At 41.7% G+C, this 13,907-nt stretch overlaps 1 protein-coding gene across 2 annotated transcripts in view; it reads left to right on the top strand.

Annotated features, from left to right (window-relative positions):
- Window positions 1–13,907, top strand: part of shroom3 (shroom family member 3) — a 135,039-nt gene that overhangs the window by 36,054 nt on the left and 85,078 nt on the right. For both annotated transcript variants that reach the window (XR_015110404.1, XM_086187432.1), the window contains exon 3: window positions 10,774–10,953. Coding sequence is in view for 1 of the 2 variants with exons in the window: in XM_086187432.1 (XP_086043558.1) it covers window positions 10,774–10,953 (180 nt within the window). In the remaining variant the exon portion in view is untranslated. The remainder of the gene's footprint in view (window positions 1–10,773; window positions 10,954–13,907) is intronic.

The raw sequence follows: 13,907 nt of genomic DNA, 5'->3' as shown, positions 1-13,907 counted from the left end.
GTACCCAGCCTCTTGCCCATAGCCACTGGGATAGGCTCCAGCCCCCCCGCGACCCACGACAGGAATAAGTAGAAGACGATGGATGGATGGATGGATGGATGGATGCTCCTTTTAAATATATATATTTTTGAATATATATATATTTTTTAAAGCTTCACGTACCTCCCCATTTGAGAACCAGTGCTCTAGGTGATCTCCCTCATCAGGACTCTGTGGAGGAGTGCTCAGGTTCTTAAGCGCTTCTCTCCTCTCCATGCTCCTTTTGTAAGCTGCTCACCTCCCCGTCTGTCCATCAGTCTCTTCCCTTTCTCTCTCTCTTTAACTCTGTCCCACTCTTCCCTTCTGTATATCTGTATTCCTCCATTATCTGTCTGTGTCTCTTTCCTGCTCTCCTGCTCACTTTCCCCCCAACCAGTCAAAGCAGAAGGCCGTCCCCATTGAGCCTGGGTCTGCTCGACGTTCCTGCCTGTTAAAAGGGAGGTTTTCATCGCCACTGTAGCAGGATGTGCTTGCTCATGAGGAGTTGTTGGCTGTAAATTCATTGAAAGAGTGTGGTACCTGCTCTACTTGTAAAGTAGTGAGATAACCTTTGTTGTGATTTGGTGCTATATAAATAAAACTAACTTGACTTGACTTGACTTTTCTGTTGCTGTTGTTTTTCACTCAGGTCTTAAATTGCTTTCTTTTTCCCTATTTTGGTGACCCAATAGATGAAATAAACCTAAAGAGATGAGAGGGACTCAAATTGTGTCACTTTCATGGAATAACACTAACACTGACAGTTAAGCTTGTTTATGGTCCCATGGTCCCACCTCCTTTTCAGGTAGATTCAAAGTGTTGTGCCTGTCTGACATTCTTCTCATCAGGTTCAACAGGTTTCAGGTTAGTGGGCCTTTCATTGTCCATCTGCGTTTGTGTGTCTGTTCCTGTGTTTTTGTATTATTGATTTAAATGGCTCTGAAGGGTGGAGGGAGACAAAAATGCTGACTTCAATCAGTGTTTTTTGTCATTTGTTGACAGCATAATTTTTTATGTTCACCACGTCTATAGTAGATTTGTCTTTAGTTTGCAGCTAATAGAAGCAGTCACATTTTTGAAAACATCCTAATTTATTGGACTGGAAAATATCCTCATTTAATTTTTACCTCCACCAAAGGGGTAATGTTTTCAGTGGCCTTGAAAAGAGGTGTAGTATGGGCCACGGAAGGACGTAGTAAACCTTATGGGGCAGAGAAGTCATCGGGCAACCTGGTGGCAGGAGGAAATAACAAGGTTTTCTTAATTTTCTGTTGTCCCTGTTGTCAACCAGATCCATTGTTACTGTGAAACCTAAGTTTTCATATAGCAGTGGTGCCTTTGCGAGATGGCCGATTTTAGTGTTTGGCCATAGAACAGGAAGCTTTTGTAACTCTACCCTGTATGGTCAGATCTCTTCCAAACGTTCCACGTTTGATTAGAGTGCTGGCCCAAACACAGCTACAAGCTGAATTAAGTCATTGTAATGCTATCTTCTGGTTACAGGAAGTAGGCCTCATTTGATTTACATGAAATTACACTGTTTTCTTCGCATGATGTACAACAACATTATTGTGGATGATTATTCTTGTGTTTATATCAGCTCTCATCATGCCAGCCTTCTTCTCAGCCTCATATAACTTCAGGATTAACCCAGGATTTTCTATACTTCAAATGTAGTTGAAGTAAGAGCTGAGAATATCACTGTGGTAGCATAGCCTGCAGACTTAACCTGCTCTGGAGCAGGTTGAGGTAAGAAACAAGGTAAACCATACAAGAACCACCTACTGACCAATTTGATCATAGACAATGACATCAGCATTCATCCCATTGATAATGTGACATTTGTGTGCAGATGATGGGAAGGTTTTGCAAGAGTCTTATCGACAAAGCCCTTAAATTTTTCCTGGGGAAATTATACTGATTTTCCTGCAGAGGGATTTTTTTTATTTGCCAGTTAATCGAAACATATGTGTTTAGTGGGATGGAAATCAGTCATAGTCCCACAGACTGTGTGTTTGATACTGTACGTTTCATCTCATCTGGCACATTCATTAATCAAAACCCAGCTGCAGCTAAAAGAAGGTCATCCCTGTTGACATAACTAATAAAGTGTGCATATAATTGCAATGCCAAATAAAGCCACAAGGAAGCACCACCTCCTCTGTTTTGTTTGATGCTTTAAACTGTGCACACAATACTGCTCATAATACTACACACTGTCCAGTCACAAGCTATTTGCTACTCTGACTGACATAGAATACTTCTTCATTAATGAGTTGGTGCAGGTGAGACTGTCTCTGTTGAACTGCTCATGTATGACTGAATATAGCGCAGTGGAGACCTGGCTTTGCATGGTCAGTATGAAATACAGTAAAATAAAGTGGCAGTGCAGAATACAAGTACTACGTCTTTGCCAACACTATTTCACATGAAGAGTTCTGTCAGAAATGAAGAGCTTTATTCTTTGAAAAAAGAGCAAACAATAAAACTGAAGACTTTCTCCACCGAAATGGTCTTTTCACTTGTCAGTGTCAAGTCAAGTCCATCTACCCATCCATTTTCTAACACTTATCCTGTTAAGGCTTGCATGGGGGCTGGAGCCTATCCCAGCAGCCTTCGGGTGAGAGGCGGGGTTCACCCTGGACAGGTCGCCAGTCCGTCACAGGGCCAACACATATAGACAGACAACCATTCACACTCACAGCCACACCTACTGTCAATTTAGAGTATCTGATTGGCTTAGTCCCCTACGTATGTCTTTGAACTATGGGAGGAAACCTGAGTACCCAGAGAGAACCCTGTGGGCACAGGGAGAACATGAAAACTCCACATAGAAAGACCTTGTCCTTGAGCCCAGAACCTTCTTTCTGTGAGGCGACAGTGCTTACCCACTGCACCACCATGCCACCCCGAGTCAAGTCAGTTTTTGTCAATATTTGTACAGCACCAAATCCCAACAAAGTTTATCTCGTGACACTTTAGAGTAGAGCAGGTCTAGAACTATGCTCCTTAAATTAATTTACACCCAACAGTTCTCCATGATCAAGCATATCATTCGACAGCAGTGACGAAAACCTTCAAACAAGCAAGAATGTTGAGGAGACCAGGAATCAATGGGAACGACCATCTACTTTGGTCAGTTGGGGGAACAGAGAGCAGGAAAACAGGGGCAGAGAAAAATACAGATAAGTGAAAGAGAAAGACATAAAAGAAAAAAGAGGGACTGCAACAAAGAGAAAGGGAAAGGAGGTGGAGAGAATTACAGACAGATAGGTGTGTGAATACCACAAAAGGAGAAAGATGAGCAGGGAGAGACACAGAGAGACTGGGGGCAACAATTACAACAAATAATGGTAAAGGAAATGACATCTACTTGTTACTTAAGTGATCAACTTCAGTATAGTATGAGTATTTCAGTGCTCACAAATACAATAGAAACAAAATGCTTATGTCAATGTTAGTACAATATTGAGAATGCTAATATGAATACCACTAGTACTAATACCAATACTGATGCTAAGTGTGGTAGGTTGAGCCTCTTCAGGTCAGTCCCGAAGCTGTATAGCAATTGCTTTCTCCAAAATCTTGAAAAGAAAAGGAAGATTTTATATAGGTCGATAGTCGGCTGAAACTTCTGGATCTAGAGCCGTTTACTTGAGGAAACTTTTAATTTCCACTACTTTGAATGACTGTTGAACGAAGCCAGATGACAGCGACAGATAAATATATTTAACACTATAGTGACTATCCTGCCCTCCTGTAGTCACTGCATGGAAGTGAGAGACTGTTTTTGACACGCTCAATAAAACAACTGTCCTTGCGCTGGTCCACGTTCGGGTGATGTTCCCATTTTATTAACAAAAATGGTTACAACAAAACATAACTTAATTGATGGAAAAGGAAACTAATAAAGTGATGCTGCGGGAAAAGTGGTAAAAACCGCATGCCCCTCACCTCCATGCGTCACGTGATTACCTGCCCACGTGATTATAAAGAAAAGGTTATATTGCCACCCGTGGAGACCTGAAAAAAACCCAAGTGACAGACAAATAAACAGATGTGGCTCCTATACACTGGCCCCTAATTGTGATCCGTCCATCGTCATCTTCCGCTTATTCCTTACTAGTAAGGGTCGCGGGGGGGCTGGAGCCTATCCCAGCATCTACGGGCGAGAGGCGGGGTACACCCTGGACAGGTCGCCAGTCCATCGCAGGGCCCTCATACAGAAACAACCATTCACACTCACATTCATACCTACGGTCAATTTAGAGAATCAATCAGCCTAGTCCCCAATTGCATGTCTTTGGACTGTGGGAGGAAGCCAGAGTACCAGAGAGAACCCACGCAGGCACGGGGAGAACATGCAAACTCGACACAGAAAGATCCCGCGCCCGAGCCGGGACTCGAACCCGGAACCTTCTTGCTGTGAGGCCACAGTGCTCACCACTGCACCACTGCGCAGCCCCCCTAATTATGATGATAGAACAATTATATCAAGCAATAAAGGAGTCACAAAACAATCCAATCTTCTGTCTCCTTTCTTCTGAGTCAAGATCCTCCTAAACATGTGACTCAATGTTGGGTCATGACCTTTACACTGCCTCTTGAAGCAAAAAGAGCTTGTATGTGGGCCAATCCAAATGCCCTGTCTTTGTCTTCAACTGTACTGCATGTACAAGTCCTTTCTTGTCTGGGTAAGTCTTTGTAACTCTGCCCATAATCCATGAACCATGAGGAGCTGTTTGATCCATGACAACAATGTCTCCAATCATTAAACTTCTCCAAGGCTTCGTCCACTTTTGCCGTTCCTGCAGTAGTGACAAGTATTCCCTTATCCACCTCTTCCAAAACAGATCTGAAAAGTATTGAACCTGTCTTCATCTTCTCTTGATGTAAACATCATCTTCTTGAAAGAGGCCAGGAGCAAGAGTGGGTTTACCCTTGAGCAAAAGAATATGATTTGGAGTGAGAGCTTCCAAGTGATTGACATCATCAGAGACCTTGGTTAGGGGGCGGTCATTGAGAAAAGCCCCCACTTCACACAGGATTGTATGCAGGCTTTCATCATTCAAGGATTGACACACACCACCATGGTGGGAGGCAGCAGGGGTGTTTAAAATCCAATCAATTCCCTTCTGCAGGAGATCACCTTTAATCTTGCTGTGGTCTATGGCAGCCAAGGATTCTCTTAATTCTCTGGCTGCTCCAACGAAATTTGTGCCATTGTCTGACTTCAAACTGGACACTTGACCTCTGCGACACACAAATCTTTGTATGGCATTAATACAGGAGTCTTGTGTCTAGACAATCTGCAGCCTCCAAATGTACGGCTCTGCTTGCCATGCAGGTGAATATTACTCCATACCTTTTGACCATAGCATGTCCTCTCTTGACCTCAGTGGGCCCGAAGAAGTCCACTCCTACATTGGTGAAAGGAGGCAGGTCTGGAAGGATTCTCTCCTTTGGCATTTTCTGCTCACTTGGCTGCCCTCGACACTGTCGACAAACCACACATTCAGATATTATTTTTCGACAGGCAGAATTAGCGTTTGTAATCCAGTACCTTCGTCGCAAAGTTGAAAGCATATGGTTTCTTCCAGCATGGCCAAGTTGTTGATGAACATATCACAGAATAAGATTGGATACATGATGACCTTTGAACAGTATTACAGGATGTTTCAGCTCCTCGGGTAAAGCTGACCTACTGAGTCTTCAACCCACTCTCAATAAACCATCCTGCAATACAGAATCCAGCCAGTAGATGTCACTGGTTTTCTTCACACCTGCTCCTGCACTCCCCAATGAAGTGATTTCTTCCATGAATGTTGCCTGCTGACTGAACCCTATAATGGTAGATTCTGCTCTGGAGAGGTCATTCACATAGAGTGATTGACCTTCAATAGCATCTCAGGCCTTTTTCATCTCCTCTTCAACAGATTTTGTGGATGAGCCTAGCAAAAGATGTAACTATCTCCTTTCTTGTTCTCTTTAGCTCCAGGAGAATAGCCTTGAGCCTGAGGAGCCAGGCAACTGAGGTCTTGAGCTTAGTCCACACAGAAAAGTGATGAATAAGTTTTGTGGTGGCATCCTCCGAGCCAGAGATGATGACATTTGCCCTTTAAGTCCCTTTTGACCTCTGGATCCTCTGTCGAAACAGCATATGGAGCAAAAGGTTGAGGCCAATCCACTTCTGGCTTTTGAAGAAAATCTGGACCTTCATTCCACCTTTTACATGTCAGGAAATTATCCATAGACAAACCCCAAGATGCCTCACCAGCAGGATTGCTCTTTGAGCTGATGTACCTCCACTGAACCACTTTTGTTGCTTCCCTTATAGAGGCCACTCTATTTGCCATGAAGGTGCGAAATCTTTTGGTGTCACTATTGATGTACTTCAGCACAGTCTGACTGTCAGTCCAGAAGCAGGACTCCTCCAACTGCAATTACAGTTCTTTCCTGAGCATGTTGTCAACTTTAACTGCAAGCACAGCAGCAGTAAGTTCAAGGTGAAGGATTGCTGTTTGTTTAAACGGCTCAAATCTAGATTTACCCAACATGAATGCAAGATGAATCCCTTTCTCCTGGTTCTCCAACCTAAAATAGGACACTGTGCCGTAACCATGGTCGCTAGCATCTCCAAAGTGATGTAACTGTGCATGAATGGGTTCTCCAAAGTCTTTTGGTTTGATACAGTGATCCACCTTAAACACCACCACTTTCTCCAGGTCCACCTGCCATTCTGCCCATTGCTGTGAGAATGTGGGGGGTACAGGATCATCCCAAAACATGCCTTTCTGGCACATTTCCTGCAACATCATATGTGGCAACAAGGTGAATGCATCTTGTACGCTGTGGGCTTCGGAGTTGCATTGTGGTTGTTAGCTACAATGGTAGTTGCAAAGCTGCTTCCTTTGATGTTGCTCCTAGTTTGTAGCTTGCTCCTATATTAACAGGCTTTGTTAAAGTGCTTGGACGTGGATCTGAAATATCACCAAAGAGTGGATGAGACAAGATCTTGACTTGATTCTCCAGAAAGCTCACCATATTGGGAAATGTGGCTCTGTAACCTCGTCGTTCTTGAATGTCACAGGCTGCAGACCTCCATCTTTCCCTTAGTTTATATGGCCACTTATGATGACATTCCTCATGTTACTTGGAAAATTCAACTCCTTCATGTGCTGTATCTCAGTCATAGCAATGCAGCATCCTCTGAGGAACAAAGCAAATTCATTCAACGCCCGAACATCCTCTGCCTGAAGAACAGGCCATGCAAATGTTTTGTCCATGTAGGCTGTTGCTATCTGGTATTCGTTGCCAAAGTGTTCTTTCAAAGGGCCTTTTGCCCTTTGATAACCTTGTTGTGGGTTCATATGAAGACAACTTCTCATCAGGTCTCTGGGCTGCCCCCTGGTGTATTGCTCTAGAAAATACAAACAATCTTGACAACTGCTGGTCCTCTCTTCAACACAATGCTCAAAAGTCATAATAAGTGAAGAAAATTGCAATGGATCACCATCAAAAATTGTTATTTCTCTTTGTGGCAAAGTAGCAGACATTTTTTGCTGTACAAGCATTGTGGTGATTTCATTTTGCTTTTGTATGATTCCACAAATAACATCGTGCTCAGCTGTATTTTGCACTGATGAGTGTCCATTTAGAATACTACGCAGATGTTGTTCCTGTGCAGCTACTGACCTGAGGGATGCAGCAATAGAGGTTGTGAGAATATTTTGAGGTTGGTGCTTCGATGTGGTTGTGTGGGACATTTCAGTGTTTGGTTGCAACTGTGATCTGAGTGTGTCATCCATTCTTATTGAGGTGCCATGTTGGATTTGATCCTGTGGTTGTGTTTGCACTTTCACCTTTGGTCGCACATCTTGCTTAGATAAGACAAGTGGCACTGTTAGGCTATGATCCAAAGGCAGAATTTTTCCTTTTGGCACAAACTCATTTGCATTTGCGTTGAATTCCAGTTTTTGGTCTTTAAGTCCTTTGATCACATAAGAGTTCATTCCATTTGAACTGGACTTTCCTCCAACATCACTTCTTTCCAGCACAGAGAGTCTTGCAGCAGCAGTAGCAGCTATTTGTGCATCAATCTCCAGTTGCTCTTTAATTTTCCTCAGTTTGCCCCTTTCCTGTCTGAGTTTTCCTCTTGTGCCTCAAGATCATGTCTCCTTTGCAGAGCAGCATCTTTCTCTATTAAAGCTGCTTTCTCAGCCTTTGCCTTTAAGCATGCAGATGAAGTACTAGACATGGCTGATCTAGAATGGCTTCTCCTGCTTTACCTTTTACTTGGCACATTAGACACACTGTCCTCAGGATTAATATCATCTTGACTCACAGACTTTACAGTTTTATCATCATCATCCTTATCATCTTGATCAGCATCATCATTTTCATCACCATCATGTGAAACTCTATTCTCTTTCAACCATGTTGATATTTCTTCAACAAACACATCACAAACGATTATCTCTTTCCTCCACTTTTTATGAATGCACAAATCTTCACAATGAATACAGTCTTGTATGAGAAACATCAACATCAAAGCATCCGACATCCGTATCACCGCGATGCTGTTCCAAACAAGCGATACTAGCATCTGTACAGTTGAGTGTACTAACCGGACCTTAGTGTGTTAGTCCGTGCCCACAAACTTTTCCTTCCTGTTGGGATGACGATGATGGAATTGCTGAGTCCCAAGATGTTATCCAAGAAGCTCCAAATCTCCAGGTGAGAGTGGTTTTTACTTGTATAGTGACTATCCTGCCCTCCTGTAGTCACTGCATGGAAGTGAGAGACTGTTTTTGACATGCTCAACAAAACAACTGTCCATACGCTGGTCCACGTTTGGGTGACATTCCCATTTTATTAACAAAAAAGGTACTTAACTGATGGAAAAGGAAACTAATAAAGTGATGCTGCGGGAAAACAAAGGAGTGAGGTGAGGTGAGTTGAGTGAGCGGTAAAAATCGCATTACCCTCCACCTCCATGCGTCACCTGATTACCTGCCCCTGTGATTGATGCTGAGTAATAGGCTGCTCTAGTTTTTCAAAGGCCTTTCTATAAATTTTAAGGCCATCTTGCCAGATTACACTTTACTCTTCTAGTCTGGAGGCAAGCCACGTCCTTTTGTGTTGTTTAAGCTCTTGGATGTCAGAATTGTACCATGGTGCTTGTTTTTCCATGTTCATGCATGTAGAAGTGTTCTTTGTTTGCCTTGTGTCTATGTTCCCTCGTGGCTTCCTGTTTTATTTTAAAATTTAACTCTTGCATCCATCCATTTTCTTCCACTTATCCTGTTAAGCATCACCGGGGGGCTGGAGCCTATCCTAGTGGCTTTCGGGTATGAGGTGGGGTTCACCCTGGACAGGTCGCCAGTACATCGCAGGGCCAACACATATAGACAGACAACCATTCACACACAGCCACGCCTACGGCCAATTTAGAGTGTCCAATTTGCATGTCTTTGGACTGTGGGAAGAAGCTGGAGCACCCAGGGAGAACATGCAAACTCCACACAGAAAGATCCCATGCCCGAACTGGGACTGGAACCCAGAACCTTCTTGCTGTGAGGCAACAGTGCTACCACTGCAACACCGCTCCGCCTGTTTACCATCACCTCATGTGCATATGTAGTCTGCTTTTCCCTTTGTCTAGTTCGTCTTGTCCTTCATGTGCAACCATGCTACGCCGCTTCATGCTTTGTCAGTTTGTATTTTTGTTCCATGCCTTGTCCAAGTTTGGATTTTTGTTGATTCTTTGTCTGGTCAGGATTTCCTCTGTAGAATGATTTTGAGTTTTGGTAGTTTAGGCTTTTCCCTCACAAGAGTGGTTTTGATTTGTACTCTGTTATCATTTCATCTTGCACCTTGCCTGAGAGGAACTAAATTTGACAACAGGGTCATCTGTTATCAAGGGACTTGACACTGAATTTAATGCCAGTGGGATTGCTTCATTAAATCTATCCCTAAATAGATAAATGTGAACTTATTGTTTTTTCCCTCTTCTTCTATTGGGTTTTATGGCGATCCACAGATGTTTCCTTACCAACACCCACTGGATAAAAGTCAGTTTACTGTGAGATCTGTTAACTGTGCTCATTTGAGTGTACAGATTTACAAAGATTAATATAATCTCAATGCAGTTGTCCAAATTGGTGCAAATACTTCCCTCAGTGTAGTATCAAACTTTAACTCTCCAAATATGTCTGTAAAATTCAAAAACCTCTTGGTATCATTTTAATCTTTTCAAATTTCCTCTGCACCTTGCAGCACAATAATCATGATTTCCAAGCAAGTTTATGTTCAAGGCGTTTTCCTCAGATGTTCTTAAACACAATTAGTTATTATAATCCCACTTCTTGTGATCTTAATCTCGCTAATGTCACTAAATTTAGCAGTGAGAAACTCTCCAGCCACATCTGAAACTGAAAATCCTGTCTGACACATCCCCATGAGATATTTTTCTTCTCTTCTTTACTTTGTAACTAGTCTCTTAAGACACCACTATTATCTTCCTCCTTTATTTTCAGTTCCTAATGGCAGGTTTGGGGGGGCGGGGGGGGGGGGGGGGCTTGAGCCTCTCCCAGCTGACATTGAGTAAGAGGCGGAGTTCACCCTGGATGGGTCACCGGTCCATCACAGGGCCATCAGGAGCAATTAAAGCCACAAAAGACAGCCACTTTACCTCTGGATCATGCCACCGTGTTAAGTTTTTCAGAATTTTTGTTTTACTTTGTTTGTCCCCAGGATGTATGATCCAGGATACATTGAGGAGTTTGATTCTTCACTTCCTTTCCTTCCTCCTCCTTCTCCTCCTGCACTTTTGACTTCATTGCCACCACCATCACAACAACAAAATGAAACACCCGTGTTGTCCCACCACAGCAAATCATGTTCAACAGAGGTCAAACTACGTATCAAAAACAGGTATGTCACTGATGTGCAATTACAGGCATAAATGGATTATCATGACTACCTGCCTACACACACAAACAGTGCTCATACAAAGGTGCTCTTCACATTACATACATAACACCGGGCAACACACAACCACACAAAATTACTGTCATTTTATTTAAGGTCTTCAGGGGCAACATTTAGGTATGGCGAGTTATTGCAGCTGCCATACCTTGGAATCGAGAGGGAAAAAAATAGAGAAGTTTTGTAGTCATCTGACTTGTGTCATGGAAGATGTGTACGAGAAAGTGCAGTCCACACTGGCTGGTTGTTTTCATCGTATTCCACTTAAATAGGTCCATATGCTCACCAGTGAATACGAGTGTTAGTGAATACAATTGTTATGAGTTGTAGTTCCGGCACCGCTGCTATGACTCCCATCACCTTGCCTCACTTTTCTGGTGAAAAATGTTTAAATTATTGTAATTTGCTGCACCAAAGCAGCATTTTTGGCTCCTTTTTCTTTTTTTTTTGTTTCACGGATCCACTGAGCGCCCACCTCTCAATTTTAAAATGCGTTGTCTGTTTGACCCCCAGCGCACGTACAGTAGTACCTCATTGTGCCATCACACATGACTACTTATTTATTCTTATAAACTCTAAAATCATTGAAATGATTTTATCATCATACTACATTTTTTAACAACCACATTAAGTCCAATGTATGTATGTATGTATGTATGTATGTATATATATATATATATACACATACATACATACATATATAGTCTCTCTATATACATATATATATATATATATATATATATATATATATATATATATATATATATATATATATATATATACACTCTCTCTATTTATTTATTTATTAAAAATTGTTCCAAAAAGCAAACAACAACTGTGAAGGCCAAGGGCCCCTATTGGCTCTAGGGCCCTGGGCACACGCCTACTTAGCCCATGCGGAAATCCATCTAGGATTACAAGTCACCTGCAGGATTGGCAATGAGACTAAATAAAAAGAAAATTATAGGATCATACCAAAGAGAGTGTTATGCTTGCAATGATCATTTGATGGTTTTAGACTTCCTTTCTTTGTCAAGTGTAGGTGGTGATGGGAGGAACCAAATGCAGAGAACAGAGATGAAGCACAAGAATTAAAAACTTTTTCTTTAAAAATAAAACTTACCAGAATGATCCAAACACAGGTAGAAACACTAAAAAGCAGGAAATACTTAAGAACTGCAAAACTAAATGCTCATTAATGCAAACAAAAGAGTCAAACACTTCAAGTCCTTAACTCAACAGGACCATGACAAAGATTTGTGCAGTCAGGTGGTAGACTGTCCTGTCTGTGCTATATCTGTGTATGAGTGTATGTTTCCATGGGGACTACCTTCCAGTGCTTTCCCTTGTTCTATCAATTGAATTGTTATGGCTCATTCAGGCTGACCATTGATCATAAATATAATATATAATATAATGTTGATGGCTGTAAATAGCTGGAATAAGCTAATTTTACCGAAACAACATGACTGAATTGATATGCAATTGATCTGATAATTAGGTAAACAAGGTTTATACAGTTATTATGCTGTTACCTTACTCTTCCATCTCAGTCATTCTGAGTATCAGTCTATCAGACCCCAATCCCTCTGAGACCCCTGCACTTCCACACCAGTAATCCCATTGTTTGGGTGAATAATGGTTTAAATAACAATCACAGACTGTCAGACTTATGTTTACTGTTGGAATAGTTCAATTGACTTTTGTCCTTTTTTCTGAGTATAACACTTCCGAGTCAGCATTGGCCTTGTCATGCCTAGTTTGGGTTTGGAATGCTTTAGAGCTGCACACTATTGTGTATTCCAGTTGTCTGCCAAGCCTCTCGGTTGCTCACTGTCACTGAAAGAAGTACAGTGATACACCTGTGTGTCCTTGCTCAAAAATCCTCCAACAAGCATCCATTATTCAAAGTCTTTTCTCATCAAATGTATTTTTTTTATTCAGATTGGCAAGATAAATCTGTATGAGGAAAAGGATGAAACAGCAGTGGCTCTGCCCCAATTACCACCACTGAGGTGCCCTTGAGCAAGGCCCTTAACTCCAACTGCTCCAGTAGAGCTGCTCAGAAGTCATCAGATCTGACTGTGGTTGTATTGGGCAGCAACCTGGTGTGAATGTGTAACTGTGAATGTAATCCTCAAAAGAGAGAATAGAGGTCTTGCTGTAGACCTCATCAGTGGTGTCACCTCTTTTGAAGGCTCCGCTCACAGATCCCCTCCACTGAAAGGGCAGGAAATAACACACAACCTGACTTACAGCGTGCTTGTTGTCACAGGTTTTTTTCTTTTTGCCATCACACTAGAGAGATCATTAATTGACTAATTCAAATTACCTGCAAAAGTTTAAATGCATAGGTATTGGATATTCTTTCTGTATAAATAGCTATCGCTATCAAAAGGGAAACACAAATGACCAACATGTTAGATGTATTGGAAAAGTATTTGTTGTTGTATAACTTAATAACTGACACCTAGTGTGCTGTATCATTATGAAAATACTCCACTCCAGATGCTGTATAGGCACGTTTCAACTTGTCAGTTCAGTTTCTCAGTGACCTCAGTAGTTGTACAGTACATGATATAGTAGGATAAGAAATTGAATAAATTCATCCACCCACTGAAAATTATTCCTGAATATATGGATTTTTTTTATACTTAAGGCTGTGTTGGTTCAACACTGTGTTTGATATGAATTAAATGGTTATCACCACCTTATGTGATGGGCTTTGACAGAGTGAATCAAATCATCAATTCAAACAGTACTGCTGTATTAGACACTGTATGATCAGTGTTGGGACTAACGCGTTATTGTGTTATTAGTTACTGCCAAAAAAGTAACTTTGGCAGTAACTAATAATCAAACGCATTATTTTTAAAATTCAATAACTCAGTTATAGTTAC

This window comes from Aulostomus chinensis, chromosome 19, assembly GCF_037954235.1.
Source record: "Aulostomus chinensis isolate RoL2024-O1b breed Wild chromosome 19, RoL_Achi_v1.0, whole genome shotgun sequence".
In the NCBI taxonomy this organism is placed as follows: Eukaryota; Metazoa; Chordata; class Actinopteri; order Syngnathiformes; family Aulostomidae; genus Aulostomus; species Aulostomus chinensis.
Note: the sequence above shows the minus strand (reverse complement) of the source record. Positions and strands in the feature narration are given on the sequence as shown.